This window comes from Cinclus cinclus, chromosome 19 (genome assembly GCF_963662255.1).
Source record: "Cinclus cinclus chromosome 19, bCinCin1.1, whole genome shotgun sequence".
NCBI lineage: Eukaryota > Metazoa > Chordata > Aves > Passeriformes > Cinclidae > Cinclus > Cinclus cinclus.
This window is the reverse complement of record NC_085064.1, coordinates 2,418,641-2,431,953: the sequence shown is the minus strand read 5'-3', so window position 1 is coordinate 2,431,953 and position 13,313 is coordinate 2,418,641. Positions and strand designations below refer to the sequence as shown.

Below are 13,313 nucleotides of genomic sequence, written 5' to 3'. Positions count from 1 at the left end.
ATTTGGGGTTTTTTGGCGGTTGGTTTTTTTAATTAATTAGCATTTTCTTCCATGTTCAGGGCAAGAAACCTGCCAGCAGCCTGTTTATTTAGCAGTTACAGCGACTGCTGAGGAGTTCAGAGGGATTTTCACTGTGTCCCATGAGAGATGGAGGATTAGAATGTGAGACATCAAAATGCTGCTTGCTCAGATCACACTGGTAAATGTGGTGGTGTTAAATGCAGGTGGTTTCGGTGTCAGGCCCTAACTCAGATTTGCTGTAATGCACAGCTCAGCAGCAGGACAATTCAAAGGTCCAGCTCTCCACTAATTTGAAATTAAAACAACAAAAAAATTACCTTTAAGCAGCTTGGGATGTATCATTAGATAATGACACTTCTGAACCTAGACTGGTACAGCAGGTCTGGGCAGAAATCCACACCTTAAAAATGAAGAAGTGCTGCTGTGTGAGTGACAGGAGGGGCAGTAATTGGTGTGTGTTTGGCAGCTCCTGGTGTGCCCTCGGCACAGCAACGTGTGCTGGGGTGCTCCAGCAGGGATGAGCAGCAGCTCTGGCCCTGGGGCCGCCTCCAGCAGGGCCCAGATCCATCACAAAGGGCAGGGAAGGGAAGCACAGGTTGCACTTGGCTGTGGAAAAGCAGCCTGGCAATGCTGCCAGTGCTGACAGCACAGTGGTGTGGCAAGAGGCTTTCCCACCTCCACCATGGGTGCCATCCCAGGGGTTTCTCCTTCCCTGTGTTTGCTCTTTCCCATGAATTGGTGGTCATGGTCACGCTGCCCCTCAGAAAGAAGCAGGATATTGTCCAATTACCCATCAGCTCCTCAGGATCTCCTCCTGGAGAGGGTTTCAAAAAAGCTGTGGCTGCCCCATCCCTGGAAGTGTTCAAGGCTAGATTGGAAAGGTTTTGGAGCACTCTGGTCTGGTGGCAGGGAGTGAAAGAAGATGGTCTGTAAGGTCCCTTCTAATCCAAAGCGTTCTGTGATTCTGTGAAACAGATGGAAGCAGCAGATGCTTCCCCGGGGAACTCCTGTGCCCTGACAGCCCAGTGAGCTCAGACCAGGCTGCTGTCCCCCTGGTGACAATCCTGTCATGTGCTCTCTGCTTGATCATGCCTTTTTTTTTTTTTTCCATTGATTTTATTAGAAGAGGAATTGGCCAAAGGAAGCAGCACCTCTGGAAGCTGCTGGGGATGGTTTGGTAGAAGGAAATGGAGTTTGGAGCAGAATTAAGGGAGAAATTACTTTCTCTTGTAATTCAAAAGCTTTCACTTCAACTACAGGACTTGTGAGCTGGATGTTGGTCCTGGAAAGAGGGCAGGGCTGCAGTGTACGTGTGTGAGCTTGGTCTGAGTGCCAGTGAGTGTGACCTGAGCTGGGACACAGCCTGAGCCCTGCAGATCCAGTGTCACCAGGAATCCGAGCACTGGTGGAGCTGGGGGAGGGACTCCAGTAACTCGAGATGTTCTGGACCAGACCACCACACTGGACTGAAATAAACCTGGAGAGGTGACCTGCTCTGTAAGCCAGGGCTGTGATTCAGATGCCTGGCAGAGGAGCTGGTGCTCAAATAAAAGGCCTGAGCTCAGAGCTGTGATGCCAAGGGGTCACTGGTGGCTCTGGGTGCTGGACTCCAGCAGCACATCCAGCTGTGAGCTGCAGGTGGGATGCAAACCTTGCATGGAGGGGTCCTGCACTGACCCTGCACCCCAGGATGCAGCAGTGCAGCTCCCTCAGTGTCACAGGGAGAGTCCCAGCTCTCCCAACAGGTTTTGTTACCCATCCATCAGCAGTTGCATAATGAGCTCTCCCACTCTGGGAAGCAGCATGTGGAGCAGGAGCTGGTTCCAGCCAGGGCTCTGGGTGCAGGATGGGAGCAGTGACCCTGGAGGCCTCACTCCAAATCCCTGGTGAGGGCTGCCAGAGCCTCTTGGGGCTGTGTAGGTTTGTGGCTGCTGCTGCACCCCAAGACTGAATTATTCATGGTAGACTTGCTGTGCTTATGCCTGATGTGGTTTCTTGGATTTATGAGTTGTAGCTTGAACATAAACCACATTTATGTAGCTGTGAACCTCTGTTTGTCCTTTGATGAGGGCTGCTCCCCAGGGAATCTGTGCCTGGGAGTCCTGTACCCACAGAAGCTCCCACGTGTCCCACGTTTGGCTGAATTTTTTATTGAGCTCCTCCTCGATCTGGCTGTGCAGGACAACCCCAGGCCTGTGCTGACCCTGCTGCTTCAGCCATGCACAACCTCAGCCCCTTCCCACTGGGCAAGGGCTGGAGAGGAGTTTTGAACAACTCTCTGGATTTCATGGCACATGGGATTAGATTTTTCCCTCTGTCCCCATGGCCTCAGTTGGGGTGAGGTCCTGCGAGCTGCAGGACCCCCAGGAGCCCCACACAGCTCCTCCATGAAGTGTGCAAGGGAAGGGAATAGCTCAGACATCCAGAATCATCCTTCAGAGGACACCAGCTGGCTGTTGCCAAGCTGTTGGATCGGTGTTGCAGCATCTCTGTTCTGTCTGTGTTTTCCCCTACACAGGAGCTGGTTGCCAGGCTGCCTGGGATGAATCACAGGGTGCTCTCTGCCTGTACCCCCTACTCCTGGTTTCCTCACAGACAGGCACTTTCCTCTTCTGCTCCCACATGGGAACATTCACCAAAAAAAGAAAAAAATGCACAATCCCCCCTGCAATCTGTGCTTTGGCCTCCAGTGAACCTTCCCCCTCCCTCCTGTCCCCTTTCCTGTCAGCGACAAGGAGCAGCCCACTCCTCCTGCCAGCCTCCTCTCTCCACTGCTGCAGCAGCCCCGTGCCTGGTGCAGCCCAATCCGTGAGTGATTTGAAGTTTTTCCACCCAGCCCAGGCATCTGGAAGTAGGACAGAGCCTTTCCCCTTGGAGCCCTGGTGGTGCAGCTCTGGCAGCCTGGGCTTTCCTGGGCTGAGCAGTCACTCAGATTCCCGTGGGTTACCATGGGCTGTATTTTTAGTTTGCTGGGCTAAAAATAAAAGCCCCAAGTGTTTGGTTCCCTGATCCTAGCCTCATGGAAGGTGGGATGCCCAGGAGCCCTAGGGAGGGGTATGGTAGGGGGTGTTGCCTGGGGCTGTGATACCTTGTGGGTTGCTCCCTTGGAGAGTTGATAAAAGTTTATTTTTTGGAGATGGTGTAGCTGCTGCATCACTGGCTGCTCTCGCTCAGCACAGAGCCTCGTGCAGGACTCTCATCCTACTAAAAATACTTCATCTGTCTCATCAGGCTCAGTCTAAGGAGCCTGTGAGTGGAGGGGATGGAGCCACCGGTGCTCCTGGCTGTGGCTACCAGATGGCTCGTGAGGAAGCCACTCACGGCCCAGCTCTGAGAAAATGTGCTGCCAAATCCCTCTGAAAAATGTCTGTATGTGGAGCATTCGTTTGTGCTGGTCCTGAACCCCCTGTATGTGTGCCCAGCAAACATTCCTGCCTGCTCCTGACTGGTTTCCAAGCAAGGTCCCTTTTCATGCCAGACACAAGCACTGGACACTGCAGGGCATTGTTCCAGAGGGAGGATGTGCACGAGAAATGTGCCTGAACGTGAGGGACCCAGTGCAGCCCCCTAAGGAGACCTTCACCCATTCCTGGTACCAAGGGAAGCCAAAGTAAGTGATTTCTCAACTGGTTTCCTTAATCTGGAAATTAATTTGAACATAACTGAAGTCCAAGGGCAGTATGGGGGAGTGAGATCCCATCTGTCCCTCTGGCTCTGTCCCAGTCCCACCGTGCCACCAGCCAGCACTGGGCAGCTTTCAGAGCCGATGGGCTCCAGCATCTTCTCCCCTCTGACTCCGTGGCTCTCCTGAAAACAAAAGGGAAAAAAAAAAAAAAAAAGAAAGAAAGAAAAAGGAAAACCAAGATCCCGACGTGGCACTGCGTCTGTAAGCTTTCCCTACACAAAACCTGCCATCTTTAACCAAAATCAAAGCGGGAATATCCGCTCTCCCGGCATCGCCTCGCAGCCCCCGGCCCCCTCCTCCGCATCTCTGATGTCACCCGGGAGGAGCGTGATTCAGCCGGCAGTTGCCGTGGTGATGCCAGGGATGCCGGGGAGCGCAGCTCTGCCCCGCTGCCCCCAGCCCTTCCCGGGGAGCACAGGGCACCGAGCCCCCCGGCGCTGAGCCCCGGGACGTGCCATGGGCTCTCATGCCACGGGGAGCTGCCCAGAGCCCCCGGCGACCACCGAGACTGAGAGGATGTCGACGGCGGCCAGCGGTGAGTCGGTGTTGTCGGGGATTCACGCGGTCAGGGGCGTCTTTGAGGGATTTAGGGGCTCAGAGCAGCCGTGTGTCTGCCCAGCAGGACAGACGGACGGCGGCACCCAGCGCCCCGGCCCCACGGATATGGGCGTCCCCTTCTCCGAGTGCTCCGCAGGAGCATCACCCCAGGTCCCAGGGCTAGAGGAGGGGTTCGGGCAGCTCTGAGCCGGTTCTGAGCCGCAGGGAGGGAACGGAGCCCGAGGCAGGATGGTGCTGGGCAGGCAGCGGCTTTGGCACGCGTGGGGAGCGGGCTGGGACGGCACAGCACGGGGGCAACCAGGGCCGCACAGCTCCACACCCCATGGCCCAAGCGAGCAGCACCGCGAGCGGGGACAGCGGGGTCCCGGCTGTCACAGCGGGGCGGGACCATCACGAGCCGTGTTGTTGTGTGTCATCCCCGGCTGTCACGGTCGCTCTCCTCGCTCTCAGCCCCGTCCTGCGGTGGGGCTGTGCCCTGCCCGCATCTCTGCCCCCCTCGGCAGGTGACAGTGCACTGGAAGGGTTTTGGGGGGTACCTGTCCTGGTGATGGGCACCCCGGGGCGTGCAGGACCCGCTCTGTGCCCAGCTCTGCAGCAGGGATGGACACACCCTGTGCCCCCGGGCTTTGGCATCCCTGCCAGGAGTGTGGGGACCAGGCTGGCCACTGCCCACCCCTTGTCCCGGGACTCTGCTCTGAGGTCCGTCAGCCAGAGCTCGCTGCTGGTGGATCTGAGGCTCTGGCATGGTTTGATTTCCTGCTCCGTGTCTCAGTTTTACAGCCGACAAGTTCTTGCTGTAAATAAGACCCGGATGAGCAGGACGGAGATGTTTCAATTCCTGTGACTAATTTGTGCATTCCCATATTTCTCTGGCTGCAGGTTTAAGAGGGTTGGAGCATGTGCAAGCTGGCTGGGGCCCAAGCGGGTGAGGAGGGCAGTGTTTGCTTTGGCACCTCTCTGCAGGCAGGGCAGGACAGGACAGGGCTGCCAGGTGAAGGCTTTGCCTGTGGCACAGAGCTGGCAGCAAGGGGAACCGGGAGCTGCATCCCACCTGAAGAGCAGGAGCTAAAAATACTGAATGGGAATGAGGCAAAATGCAGTGGGAAGCCACTGCCCACTCCCACCAGACCCTGCTCTGGGGGAATTAGAGGATCTTTAATTTGCTTTTGAGGCAGTTTTTGCTGGACTGAAGCACATCAAAATCACCCAGAGCAAGTTTCTGTGCTGGCCCCTCAGCCCAGCACTGAAGGTTTATATTAATGGAGGAAAAGCCTTAAAATCCAGCAACGACAGTCCTGTCCTCAAAATATCCCCTGAATTACAAGCCCATAGCTCAAATTTTCTGCAGGGAATGAGAAACACTGGGTCAGGTACATCCCTCCTGTGGCTGGCGTGGATTTTCCAGGACCTGGCAGGCAGCATTTGCCTTTGTGCATCCCCTGGGGGGCCTGGAACAAGGCGGTCCCAGATCTGTTCCCTTGTGCACACCCCCTCTGTGTGATGGATGTAGAACAATTTGGTGAAATCACCATGTTGTAACAGCTTTTTGGAAAGGGTTGGCTGAGTTGGCTGTGAATTCCCAAAGGTTAGCAGGGGATCAGGATGTTGTTTTTGAGGATAACCACGTGCCAGCTCATGGCAAGTGGAGGGCTCTGTGCCATGCTGATGGATGCCAGGCTGTTCCTGTGCCAGGGGTTTGTACTGTTCCACAATCCCAACAGCATTTATTGGGATGATGATGCTGAGTGTGCTCCATCTTGCTCTGGGCTCTTGCACCTTGCACAGCCAGAAGCAGAGGGAAGCTGTTGCGTTTTGGAATCCAATTAGATTTTTTTTTCTTGTTTGTTTCTCCTGTTTTTCACTTATTCATTGATTTTCTGCAATGTTTAAGTGGTGAAAAAGTTGGGAGTATGTCATTCTGTCTTTACATAGTTGCACAATTGTGGTAAATATAGTTATACTCAAAGTGTCCTTAGGGAAAAAAAGCATTTTAGAAAGAAATCATCAGGGAAAAAAAATCAACAGTCCCCACTGAACTGATTTGTTTGAGCACTACCCAGTTGTGGTTGCTAAAAATGGTTTAATGCATAAAAAGATACATGGAAAGATAGAAACATCTCATTTGCTCATTAATTTTGACAACATTCAAAACCCTTTGAGCTCTCACCCAGCTCGTCCCTGGGGTCTGTCTGCTTGGGGTTGCCTGAGGAATGACAAGGCATGGTGGGATGAGACTCCCGGGAAAACCTGCTGGGCTGTAAATGCTATTGACCTGTTATCCTCCTAAACATAGTCCAGGGACTTTAAAAATGAATAAACTTATGGATAAAAATATCTTACAGGCCAAAGCCCCTCCTATTATTGATGCAGGCACTTAGAACCCACCAGCAGCACTTCCAGAGCTGTAATTGCTGGAGATAACCAGAGCTTGGGGATGGAGCATCCTGCTCCTCGCAGTAGGGAAGGAAGCTCTGGCTCCCAGCAAGGAAGGCAGGCAGGGTGAGCTGTCCCCCCTCCCTCTGCCAGCTCTTCCCCCCGGCAGTAACAGAGTCATTAATTAATGTTTGCACAGCACTTTGAAGATAAGAGTATCCTTTTAAATGGGGCTTGTCCTTGGCTGGGGGGGAAGCCCCTCTCTGTGAGGAGCAGAGCTGTCAGTGCTCCCTGCCCATCCCATTTCTTGGGTTTGGTACACATCAAACCCTCCAAGCAACGGAAAAAGAAATAAATCTGAATAACTTGTTGCACTCATCAGCATAACAGCTGAGTTGCATATGCATTACCTTTGAAATAACACAAAAGCATGAATGAAATAGAGTCCTACTGCCTGCACTTCATTTGTTTTCTTTATTTACATGAAAAATGCTGCTCGCTGCCTGTGGTTCCCTGATGCACAAGGCCTTGCCACTGCATATTCTTGCCGAGCCACAGACCTGGAGATAAGGAATTGCTGACAGCGGCGCTGTGCCTTAGAAACTGTTCCTGTGCTGTTGGGAATGGCACCGAAGTGATGGTTCCATTACCAAGAATTATATCCTGCTCTCTCCTCCTTGAGGCTGGCTCTGTGACGGACTGTCACAGGAAACTATTTTGTGCAAGCAAGGAAAAGACATTTGGAGCTGTCAGAGCAGCAAGAGCATGAGGAGGCTGCCAGCTCCCCCATTCCCCCTCGTGTGATGGGGACCCAGGCTCCAGTCAGTCAGGAGATTTTTAAAGTGTCTTCTTGACCACATCCCCTTTTCCTTATGGAGTTTCTAGTAGGATGCAACTTTTCTTTTGATCTCTGTAGTATGGGCATATGTTTAGGATGCCAAATCTGATGGGCACAGAGGGGACAGACCCCCTCTGTCCCCCAGAGGGCCAGCACTGGCCCCACGCTGTGACCTCGGGGTGTGCCCAGGCTTTAAGTCAATCCTGGCTCGGGATATTAAGTGCTCAGCACCAGGGCAAACGAGGCCCTGCAGAACTAAGCACAGGGAAGCAGCTACAGCAGGGTTCAAAATTAGTCCAGGGCTGAAAATAGAGCCCTAAGGAGAGAGCTGCAAGCAGCCAGGACTCTGAGTGTGCATGAGCTGCTCGCTGCTCTGCTGGGGCCGTCTCCAGCACTCATGGCTGTCTTGGAAATTTTGCAAGGATGAGAGATAAAAATGTTCATTCATTTGAATGTTTTCTCCCACTGCTCCGCAGAGCACAGGCAGCAGCTGTTGGGCAAGACTGAAAGCAAAAAATCTCTTCCCAGAGAGAGCCACCTGCCTTTATTGGCTGCTGTGGCTGCCCATCCTTGGAAATGTTCCAGGCCAGGTTGGATGGGGCGTGGAGAAACCTGGGATAGTGGAAAGTGTCCCTGCCCGCTGCCGGGGGTTGGAACAAAATGATCTTTAAGGTCCTTTCCAACCCAAACCATTCTGGGAATGGAAGCTCTTCCTCTACGTACCCAAGAGCTATCTTCACCCCGTAAGTGCCAGGCCACAGCACATTTATATTTTTACAGAAGTTACATTTTTTTTACAACAATAATTTAGATCTGCCGGCCTTGGGGACATCAGGTGTTCTGGGAAGTGATGCTCTTATTCTATTCCTAGTCTCCCAATATTGATAGCTGAAACACAGTGGAATAAACCAAAATCCCAGGCTTTTATCCAGTATGGCAGAAAACAAGCACGAGGATCCAACTTTGCTACCTGCAAGGGGTGTGAATATGGTGATTTCTCAAAGGAATTGCCTGCTAGGAATTAACCTCAGAGCTCTGCTGGAAGACAAGTTGTGTCAGTTCACGTGTACACCCACTCTCAGTGCGTGAGGAATCCAGGAAACTAATAGGAAAATTATTTCATGTAGAAAAGCAATGTATTACCATTTTCCAGAAGAAAAGCTTTGGAGTGTGTTTAGTAGTGGAGCACAGAAAGAAATAAACAGCACGCGAATTACAGATGAATTTGTTGCTGCTGAACACGGGAGAGTCATTTATTTTCTCCTGGAAAAAGCAAACACACTTAGCAATCCGCTGGTGACCCTCCCACTTTAAATGCAGGCTTTTTATCTCCAGGACAAGTTTGAGGGCGCTGGTGTGGGATGATGCCGAGTTCTTGACAAACCACTTCATCATCACCTACAAAGTTTCCCAAAACATCAATTTCAGCTTCCACTTAAGGACATGCAAATGCCCTCAATAGCAGAGTTTCAGGGAATTACCACAGAGGAAGAAGTGGCAGCACATTCCACACCAGACTGGAAGAGGTGCAGAGAGGAGAAAAGGGGAAGAGCAAGAGGTAATTCCAAGGATCCCGCGTGCAGCAGAGGCCTGGGAAAGGAGAGTGCTCCCCTTTCTGCTTTTTCCATATTTTTATTCCAAGAGTTTCAGGAGTAGAGGTGATACTGGCTTGGTTTTGTGGGGGTTGTCTGCCACCTTTTTAGGGCATTTTTGCTCCTGATGAGTTTAACAACTGGATCCATTCCTTACCTCAAGGTAAAATATGTCAGAGGAAGAAGTAGGCCAGTTTTCTCCCAGTTACACCTTCACCCTCAACACAGGCCACCTGCTCCAGGAGTCCAGGGGCTGTTCTGTTCCTGCCGTGGGTCAATCCACCATGAAAATGAAAACATTCTTCTCAAATATTAGGGGATTTGGATTGGGCCTTAATGCTTAATCTAAAAACAAGAGCAGCTTGTTCTGGTGATAACGCCACAAATCGACAGCCTGTAACCACTGTGTTGAAAACTGAACCTTTCAAACAGAGATTATAAAACAAACCAGCAAGTTGTTTGCAGAGACACTTTAATTGCACACAGTCCTGCAATATGGAGGAGTGATGGAGGCTGGAATAACCTTTGGACACTAGGTCATATTTCCTGGTGACACAAACAAAGAATGCCCTCCCCTTGCACTTTGAGAAGACACAGTGAAATAAACGTTGAATCTTAAGGCAGACCCAAATGAATCTTTAATGATTCTGAAATATTCATATAATCTACCAGTTACATGCAGCAGGAAAATAATTCATGAGAATCATAACAAAATTAAGTAGAATAAGGTCAGTCTGCTCTTGCCGTTGTGCAGCTAAACTTTGAAATCATGGTGTCAGGAGATGGATATGAAGATAAATTCATCTGGCCAGCACAGGCATTAAAGGCTCCAAGCTCAATCATGCAGCTTCACTTTTCAGACGAGCCCTAAAACTCACTTGTCAAGTGAGCTAATCTGCAGGATCCGGTTTTGATCACGAGCCTGGTACGCAGTGGTGGCCAAAACTGCACAAAGTTTTGGGCACCACAGGATAATCGAGATCTAGAGCTGTTAGAGAGCATCCAAAGGAGGCTATGAAGAGGGTTGGGGTGTCTGTGGAGGGACACGGGTTGCACTCAGTGATGCCTGTGGGTTCCTTCCAGCTCAGGATATGCCATGATTCTACTCCAGGACTCTGTGACCCCTGCTTGCCCTGTGGACTAGCAGGACAGCGGCCTCTAGGCAGGGCTGGGATTCAAGAGTGTGTCTAACAGCAAAAAAACCCCCACATCTTGAATCTGTCACACATTTCTTGCTGTTGTTACAGATCATGACATAAAGCAGGGAAAGAAATTCTCTTTTTGCCAGGAAACATAAGATGCTTCAGCCTGAAAACCGTCTTTGACATCCTTTGATGGTGAGCAGGGAGCAACTCAGCAAATCTTAAAGGACATTATTTGTAATACCTTGAAGAAAAGTATTGCTGATACTTTTTGATACAAACCTAATGTTTCATTGAGCTCTGCTGACAGCAGAGAGAAATTTCAATCCTTCCCGCACTTAAGAAAACAGCGTTTTGGTACAGAGGAAATCTATGGTGAACCTAAAGGTTCCCACAGCTGGTGATTTTTGTGGAGACACAGTTTCTCTGGCATTTCTGTGCTTCCCTGCATCCAAAGGGAAGGCTGTGTGAAGATGCCAAGGGGCGAGGAAGGGGTCGGGATGGGATGGGAGCTCAGCAGCCCCAATTCCACCTCCTGTCCAGGAGCTGATTCCCCAAACCCCTACAGACCCCACACTTCCCCCAGGCTGTGGGTTAGGAGGGCCAGACCTGCCTGACAGGTCACTGGAGTGGGACACAGCTCAAGTCATTCTCGTTCACCCCATTTTTAACCAAAGACGCTCTTTTCTCCATCATGACTCCCACAGGCTGGACCCCGCTGCTGCCCCAGTCACCACCTGTCCCTCAAGATGGGCTAGGGGGTGCGGGTGGCAGGGCTGTAAGGTCGGGAGGACCGTGAGGGCTGTGGGTCCATGAGGGGCCGTGCGGTGTGTCCGAGCCCTGGGTCCGTGAGGGGCCGTGCGGTGTGTCCGAGCCCTGGGTCCGTGAGGGGCCGTGCGGTGTGTCCGAGCCCTGGGTCCGTGAGGGGCCGTGCGGTGTGTCCGAGCCCTGTGTCCGTGAGGGGCCGTGCGGTGTGTCCGAGCCCTGTGTCCGTGAGGGGCCGTGCGGTGTGTCCGAGCCCTGGGTCCGTGCGGTGTGTCCGAGCCCTGTGTCCGTGAGGGGCCGTGCGGTGTGTCCGAGCCCTGTGTCCGTGCGGGGCCGTGCGGTGTGTCCGAGCGCTGTGTCCGTGATGGCTGTGGGTCCATGAGGGGCGGGTCCGCCCTCCCCGCCCGCGCGCGCGCGGGGCCGTGGAGCGGTCGCCATGGCAACGGTTGCCCGGCGCGCGCGGGCGGCGGGAGGCCGCGCGCCGAGGGCGCGCACGCGCTCCCGCCTCCCCCTCCCCGCTCCCTCCCGCCTCTCCCTTTTCCCGCCGAGAGCGCGCGCGCCCCGGGCCGGGCGAGGCGGGAAGGGCGGGAGGGGGCGGGGTGGGGGGGGGGCAGGGGAGAGGGCGCGGGCGCGCGCGGGGCGGGAGGCGGGCGCATGCGCGCGCGCGCGCGCGCGCGGCCCCGAGCGCTGTGGCAGCCGCGGCCCCTCGGCGGCGGCGGCTCCGTCCGTGCCTCTCGCACCGGCACCGCCACCGGGCCAGCCGAGCCTCCCCATCCCCATCCCCGCCAGGGCTCACCGGCACCGCCGTGCCCACTTTCCGCGCCGGGGATGAGACGGCGGTAGCGCGGCAAGGTGAGGCGGCGGGGCCTGCAGGCCGCGGCGGGCGGGGGGGAGCGGCGGCGGTGGCGGCGGGGGCTCCGCGGGGGCCTGCGCGGAGCCGGCGCCGGGTGGGCTGCGCCCCCCGCCTCCCCCGCCTTCGCCACCGCCGCCTCCTCCTCCTCCTCCTCCTCTTCTTCTTCCTCCGCCCGGGTGGGGCGGGGATGCGAGGAGGGGGCACCGCCGGCCCCCGGCGCTGCTCGGCCCGGCCCGGCCCGGCCCGGCCATGGGCGTGCGGGCGCGGAGCCTCTGCTGCTTCTCGGGCGCGAGGCGGGGCAAGGAGCCGCAGGTGCTGCCCCGGCTCTGCCCCTGCCCCGGCGCGGCCCCGCGGGCGGCGAGGGGGCGGCGGCGGTACCTGCCCGCATTGTTCGGGAGAGCCCCATCCTTCCTTTATCCCATCGGCAGGTGACGGGGCTGCGCCTTTCTCCGCTGCCTTGGCCGAGGGCTCGCCGAGCCGGGCCCTGCCCTTGACAAAAAGGGATGCTCGCCCCGGGCTCCGATGCTTTATTATTTCCCTGTGGGTTTGGAATCGCTACATCAGCCCTCCCGATGGAAATCCCGAAGGATGTCGGGCCTGTTGTGTGCCGCCTGGCCAGCCCCTCTCCTGTGTGGCTTTAGAATCGTCGGCTCGTGTAAAAGTCTCTGCCTTTTGTTTTGTTTTAGATGGTGGATGTTGATGTTTGTGCGGGTGGAGATAGTACCAGAAGAAAAATGGATGCTCTGACAGATAGTGCAGTTGAGATTGTCCCTTTGGAGCTCTATGATTCAGCCAGAGCAAAAATAGCTGCTAATCTACAATGGATCTGTGCTAAAGCCTACGGAATAGGTAAGATCACCTCTATCGAGAAGTCATTCTTGATTTTGTTCTTGCTTTTTCTGTCTCCCCTGCTGTTTCAGGAGTAATTAAATTTGGCTTTGTTTTAAATATCAACGATATGGCAGCCTGTTCTCTCGTAGCACTGTATCTTTGCTGGTACCTTAAACAGGAATAACGGGACTGTATGAGATGCCCTGAATCAGCAAACCTAATGGTGAACGCTCCCAGATGGTGCTTGGCAAGAACTGCCTGCCTCAAAATGTTTAAATCCTTGCTTTAGCTAAGCAGACTTTGTTCCACAGAGCTTTATGTCACTGCTTGCAGGCCCCAAGTCCCTTCAGGCTTTAGGTTCTTCCTTGTCCAACAGATGCTGGGACCTTGACACCCTTTGTATGTTCAGTTAGGACTTGTTTTGTTTGTTTTTTTTTTTTTTTCTTTCACATTGTGGTCTTACATTCAAAATGTTCTGAAAAATAATCCGTTTATGTTCAGCAGCATTTTTCTTTTATGGAAAGAAACGTTGAATGAGCAGATGTCATTTGGGCACTGTGACATTAAAGAGCAGGTTGTAGGGGATGGAAGAGTTCTTCCTAACCTCACATTATCATAAACTTTTACTGTCAAACGTGGCAAAATAAATATTCTC

The 13,313-nt window shown here is 53.6% G+C and overlaps 1 protein-coding gene across 1 annotated transcript in view; it reads left to right on the top strand.

The window, feature by feature from the left end:
- The first annotated feature begins 3,372 nt into the window (after window positions 1-3,372).
- Window positions 3,373-13,313, top strand: part of CAMSAP1 (calmodulin regulated spectrin associated protein 1) — a 31,908-nt gene continuing 21,967 nt past the window's right edge. Inside the window, exons 1-2 of the mRNA XM_062505445.1 lie at window positions 3,373-4,241; window positions 12,514-12,676. Coding sequence (XP_062361429.1) covers window positions 4,173-4,241; window positions 12,514-12,676 — 232 coding nt within the window. The 5' untranslated portion in view covers window positions 3,373-4,172. The remainder of the gene's footprint in view (window positions 4,242-12,513; window positions 12,677-13,313) is intronic.